The following is a 6,735-nucleotide window of genomic DNA, read 5'->3' as shown; positions in this document are numbered from 1 at the left end:
ATTTATTTTGGTCTTTTTGAGACAGGATCTCCCTGTAGCCCCAGCTGGCCTGGAACTCAGTATGTAGACCAGGCTGGACTCGAACTCACAGAGCCTGCCTCTGCCTCCTGAGTGCTTGGATTAAAGGTGTGCGTGACCATGCCTGGCAGGTCCTATATTTTTTAAAAATTAATTAAAAAAATAAAAGGGAAGGCTGGGCCCTTGTTGGTCTCTCTCTTGTCTCACCATGCTATCTCTATCTTTCACTCTGCCATGATGCTATCCACCATGATGGTAAAATAGCCAAGGATCCCTTACTAGATGTTGAATAGACACCTCCACCATCTCAGGACTCAATAAATATCTTTCCCTTATCAAGTACCCAGCTTCAGATACCTTGTTATAGCAATGGAAAACAGACTAAGGCTAAGGGCTGGACAAAGTTATAACAAAAATAGAATTATTTTTTCAGAAGAAGTATAAGAGAGATCGAATAATGGTGGTCAACATGAATGGACATTCTTATGATAAAAGAAAATAATAAGTTAATTTAAATTACTATTGGGAATGAATTGAATTTAAAAGCTTAAAATAATAAATCAGTTTAAACAGGAACAGAAAACTTCTATTTTAGGAAGAACTTCCAAAAAATAGAAGTTAGTCATTATAAATAGAAATCTGTTTTATGGACTGAAAGTTGAAGTGATCAGAAATTAAAAGAAGGAAGTGTAACTAAGAGAACACTAAGCTTTTCCTTAAGGAAAATTCTGACTCGCAGCTAGTGACTTTAACATGTCTAATAAGGAGATCCTTGTCAACGAATTTCCATATTGGGTGCTCCACAGTGTGACTGCCACTGACCTGGGTGGCAAGCCTACACAGAAGTTTGTCACATCTTAGTTGCATTGACATAATCCTTTTCATGTCAGACTATGTGGAGGTTGGTCCTGGCATACTTACTGAAGCCCTGGCAGCCTTGGGAAAGAGCAATCCCTCTGAGCAGGCCTCTCTTCCTGGTCTTTGGGACTGGGGTAGTTCAGGATGACCTTCTGCACTGGGTGCAGGCCTCTCACAGCTGCTCCAGGAAAGGCCTGCCCAGGCACAGCAGGCTGGATCACTTGCTGATAGGCTGCTCGAGGGTAGTCATGGCCATCTGTAGGTGAACAAAAGAATTGCAGTGAAGGACATGTGAAAGGACAGGCAAGCTCACTGCAAATTTTTCTGTTGATATCAACTGGCAGGTCCACATATCAGCCCACCTCCATGATATTTGTCATATTTCTGTACTATTACTTACTTTATAATTCATGAAACTGACTCACTTTTCTTCCTATGCAAAAACATCTGTGAAATCACTAGTTTGATATTCTAATTTGAAAGCTCAAAGAACTTAAAAAAACAAAAACAAAAAAAAAAACCTCTACATAGGCTCCTGTTTTAATAAGATATTTAGGATACCCTGTTCCTACCATAATTCCCAAAATATCTAGAGCCCAAGGCTAGGAGAAGCTATCTCTGTGACAGATAGAAATTACTGTGTTCCTTACCACCAAGAGGACACACACACACACACACACACACCTCCCTCTTAGGAAGAAGTAAATAAGTGAACACTTGGCTCATCTCTAGGAAATGACCAACCAGTTTGCAACATCCTTGAATTTCATGGTTTCTCTTACTGAAGCCTAGGTATACTTGGTGCTAGGGCAATTGAAGAGGGTGAGGGAGGGGGTGGCTCAATGGACATAGTGCTTGCTGTTTAAGTATGAAGACCTGAGTTCAGATCCCCAGCATCCACATAAAGTCAGGCATGGGGCAACACATGCCTGTAATCCCAGTGCTGGGGAGGCAGAAACAGGAGAAACCCTGCGGCTTACTGGCTAGGCAGTCTAACTGAATTAGTGAGCAACAGGTTTGATGAGAGACCCTCTCTCCAAAGATAAGGTGGAGAGTGATTGAGGAAGACATCTGATGTGTACTTCTGGCTTCTACACACATGCACATATGTATGCATTCATACCCCTTCCACACACACATATACATACACACATATACACACAAAATTAGTATTTTTTTTTAAAGGGCAGGGATTGAAGCAAAGCCAGGGCTGGCAGGAACTGATTGAAGAAAATGGGAGAAAGTTGGTCCTAGCCAAGCCTCAGAGCAGCAGGGTCCCGAGGGAAGGACAGCTCAACTGACCAAGTAAGAAAAGAGAGAGAGAGAGAGAGAGAGAAAGAGAGATGCAGGGTTTGAAGAGATGGCTAAATGGTTAAGAGTGCTTGCTGCTTTTCCAGAGGACCTGAGTTCAGTTCTCAGCACCTACATTGGTGCTCACAACCACCTGTAACTCCAGCTCCTGGGGATCTGACACCCTCTTCTGGCCTTCAAAGGCACCTGCACACACACACACACACACACACACACAGCATATACTCACACTCACACAGGCACATAAATTTTAAAAAAAAGTTTGCAGAAGAGAGATAGGAGGAGCCAGTGAGGGAGACAGAGGTGGACCCCGAGGGAACAACACAGGCCAGAGGGCTAGAGCTAGGCTAGAGCTAGGTATGCAGGGAGAGACTCAAGTGAGCAGCCCTGTAAGAGAACCAAATAAGTAGCCCTGTAAGAGAAGCCACAAAGCTCCTCTTCATGATCCAAGCTGTTGCCCCAGTTCAGATCAGAGTTAGGATGAGCTAGAAGGCATAATCAGTTAAGGCAAGAAGGATTTTTTGTTTAAAAAACAATTAATGGTGTTAATTCTGATCTATAAAAGTAACATCTGAGCCAGGCGTGGTGGTGCACATCTTTAATCCCAGCACTTGGGAGGCAGAGGCAGGGGGGTTTCTGTGAGTTCAAGGCTAACCTGATCACATAGTGAGTTCCAGGCTAGCTGTGGGAGACAGGGAGACCCTGTCTCAAAATGACCAAAAAAAAAAAAAAAACCAGTAATATCTGGTGGACATGGTGGCACATGCCTTTAATCCCAGCCCTCAGGAGGCAGAGGCAGAGGCAGGTGGATTTCTGTGAGATCAAGTCCAGCCTGCTGCATATAATGACCTCCTGGAATTAGAGAGACCCTGTCAAAAAAAAAAACAAACAAACAAAAAAAACCAGTAATGATATGTTTGCCTGCCATGTAGGTAAAATACATGAGGGGATGTTCAGTGGCAAATAAGCAAGAAAGTAATAGGCAGTTCTAGCACACTTAATTTAAGATCAGGTCCTTGCCCTTGATCTCATCGCCCGGTTGAAGTACCAGAATGGGATGATGAGACTATCCCTAGCAGTCAGGATCTTTTGACATTTTTAAGGGATCATTCAGAGAAATGATGGTGTGAAGTACAGACCAGCAAGCAAATAATATGTGTATTCACTAATGTAGCTGCCTCCAGGTCTCCATTGCCTGAATTTGGTTGGGTAACCCTGGCAATCTACTCAAGTCAGATTCTCATGCCAAGTCAGATTCCCTGGAGTCAATCCATTGTTTGCTTTGACCCTGATATTACCTGTGTCCTTCCTGCCATTCTTCCTCGGGCAAAAGTGAACATACCACTCCAACCTAGGTTGTCTCCTGGCTTTGAACCTTTGAACAGTGACCCCCGCCCCTGCTTTTGCTGGACCCTAACTATTGCAAGCAATAGTGGTTTAAGGAAAGGGAGCACAAAACAGGGATCTTCCCAGGCTTATCCCAGCACTAGGCTGACAAAGGAAATGAGGGCTCCGTGGGCAGTTCTGAGGATGGGGAGACAGGACCATTGAGACTTACGTGGTCTAGGACAAGGTCTGTCACAAAGGTTTTGCTTTCTAAGACATCCTTCTTAGAAAAGGCCACATGGATTCTAGGGTCTAGATTGCCAATGGGAGTTTCAGGGCACCAAGGCAGGTCACTACAGCTGCTCCAGCTCAAAAAAGGGCAAGAGCTGCTGCTATCGTGTCCCCAGGCAGGACAGGAGCCAAGCTTTCCTTAAATTAGCCTGGCATGGGTTTAGAAACAGTTGTAGCTACAACCTTCCAGAGCACTACTGCACTTAAGATTCACCCTGCGTTACCCTGCCATTGAGCTCATATCCCATGACCTGTCACTGGCCCACTATAGACCAGCTTCATCCTGAACACCCCAAGCTGGTCACCACTCCTGGGATCAGAGACTGTCATTTTTTCTGCCTAGAAAGTTTTTATCTTAGATCTTCACAGATCACCTTCTCATGGCTCATTCCAGGTATCACCCGTTCAAGGTGGCCTAACCCTTCACCCAGTTATCTTCTCTCGTCCCCTCTTTTATTATCCTCATCACTCCAAAAGGTTTGTGAAAATAGATACTATGGGTTTTTTGCTACATCACCAAGAATAGGATTGCCACACAGGTAATGCTCAATAAATAAAGACTGAACAGTTACAAAGACAGCTTATGCATGAAAGAGAAGCCATTTTGAACTACACAACATGCTTGCTAAGTCTTGGTCTCCTAAGCTACCTACTCCTTGTCTGCTGCTCATTTAAAAAAATGAAAATCAGTTTTCCCCTCCAGAAATAAGGAGAAAGACAAGGTCAAAGAAGAAAAACCACCAGTGGCCTTGAAAGATTGTCCAAAGGAGATGCTAAAAGTAAACTCAAGTAAAGTTTTTAATATTTGGAGGCATTTTGCTTCCCATATCCATTAATGAGTGGCTAATATTTTATTTGCTTTAAAAAGACTAGCAAGTTCTAATCATAGGGTTTGTTTCTTTTCCAGAAAGCAGATGTTAGTGCTGTTAATCAAAAGCCTTTGAATCAAGGTCATATGATTTCTAACAGATTATTTCCCTCACATGTTTTTGTCTCATAGCAACAAATCGTATCATTAAAATCACTAAGCATGTGGGCTGAGTGTTTGATTAGCTGTAGCTTTCATTTCTGAAATGGCCACCTGTGGTTAAAAAGTTATACCAGTTTACGTGAGCAGATGAAAATGATCTACCTCATTGGTTTTTAAAGTTAGTGTACTGACAGCATAATCTTCTGTGTTGTCCTCTTGTTTAAAACACCGAATTCCAGCGAGTCAACCAAAAATAAAACTTTCCTTCTGTACGTGGAACTTGAACTGGCTTTACTTGGAAATTTAGCTGATTACATAGGAAAGTTGTTAAATAAAAAATGTTTATTAGGTAAATAAATCATCTTTTCACTGTTCAAGTTTTTTTTAATTAATTTATTGTGTGTGTTGTCAGAGGACAAGCTGCAGAAGTTGAACCTCTCCTTCCACCTTGTGGATCCCAAGGATTGAATTCAGATTGTCAGGCTTGGCAATAGGCATCCTTACCCACTGAGCCATCTCACTGGCGCTCATTGCTCAAGTTATCGTGAGCAAGCCTTACTAGCTACATGCTACATGCTAAGTACTATTCTAGATTCTTTACTCAAGATTATAAGGGTTCAATTTTCTATTTCCCTAAAAGAGTAGTTTAACTCAGAATAGACTACAGATTCCTCACCAAGGCCTTGCATCCTCTAGCATATCACTCTGTCCTTGCTCACTTCTTGCAACCCCACTGTCTTGCTCTTGGTACTTACCAACAATGTCAAGCTCCGTGCTTGCTTGACCTTTTCATTCTTCAGGTTCAGCTCAGCTGTCTTCTCAGTGAGACCCTCTCTGGCCACCTGCCAATTAAGATCTGCTCCAACCCCTGATTTTTTCCTTTGTAGCATATATGATTTGTCAAATTGTGTATTGATTTCTACTTATTTTCTGTCTCCCTAGTAAACAGTGAACTCCACATATACAAGAACTTTGTGTGCTATATTCATATCTATGCAGTGCCTAGCAGAAAACACGGCAAATTTTATTAAATTAATTGGTAAATGGACAGGTTCTGTTTACAAATCCTTTCTTTCCTCCTTCTTTTCCCTACCAGACAATTAAAGAAGACCTTTCTAAAACTTCAAGCCACAAAAACTCTACTGAGCTAGAGGTCTCTCCTCTCCCCAAGAAGTAGAAAACAGTTTTCTTTTTATTCATTCAGCAAATATTTATAGCACCTCTACTCCTAGGCATGTAGTGAACAAAGATAAATAAGACACAGTTCCTTTATGCAGCTCAAGATAGAGAAAAATCTGTGTGTTTGTAGGTGTCTGTTTTTCAACACAAGCCCACACTAGTTGGTGTGTGAGAGGGGGAGGCATACAAATCAGCAACCACCTACTTGAGAATCACTGCTCAAAAATAGCTTCCCACAGATTTGTCCCATATGCCTAAAATTCCATCAAGAGAGTTTACTCTGTAGGAGATAGAAGGTGGGTGACATGGTAGACAAATGATTCGCTAGCATCATAACTCAGTTCTGAGGCCATGTTAAGCATAGAGTGAAAACAACAAAAACGAAAATCTTGCACAATCCTAAACGAGTATCCAGCACTGCATGTTATTTGTCAGTCCTGTGATCTGCTTGGCCTGAGTACACACACTCTTCATGTTACTAGGCTTTTACCACTTGGAATTTGTAAACCAAGCCCTAAGCGAGGTTTACAACATTCAACATTTTTCTTCCTTATTAAGAATGGTATTAAAAAGAGCTTATGAGAGAAAATAAAATCTGATTTTCAAGTTGTCAAAAAACATCAGGATAAAATGCAATCAGTTTAGCCAGGAAACAAAATGGCCAGCATAAACTGTTACAAGAACTCCCACAGCCGTAAGCAGCTGGGGCTCCTGCAAGCAACCCCTTTCTTTATCATTTCTTCCGTCTGGTTTACTTTTTCCTTGCTTTAATTGTGCATGCA

The 6,735-nt window shown here is 41.9% G+C and overlaps 1 protein-coding gene across 1 annotated transcript in view; it reads right to left on the bottom strand.

Moving 5' to 3' along the window:
• The window catches only part of Traf3ip2 (TRAF3 interacting protein 2), a 48,184-nt gene that overhangs the window by 23,356 nt on the left and 18,093 nt on the right, over positions 1-6,735 (bottom strand). Inside the window, exon 3 of the mRNA XM_008852399.3 lies at positions 940-1,132. Within this exon, the coding sequence (XP_008850621.1) occupies positions 940-1,132 (193 nt within the window). The remainder of the gene's footprint in view (positions 1-939; positions 1,133-6,735) is intronic.

Source organism: Nannospalax galili, unplaced genomic scaffold (genome assembly GCF_000622305.1).
Source record: "Nannospalax galili isolate Female #2095 unplaced genomic scaffold, S.galili_v1.0 scaffold646, whole genome shotgun sequence".
Lineage (NCBI taxonomy): Eukaryota > Metazoa > Chordata > Mammalia > Rodentia > Spalacidae > Nannospalax > Nannospalax galili.
The sequence above is the reverse complement of the archived record's forward strand: the minus strand, read 5'-3'. Positions and strand labels throughout refer to the sequence as shown.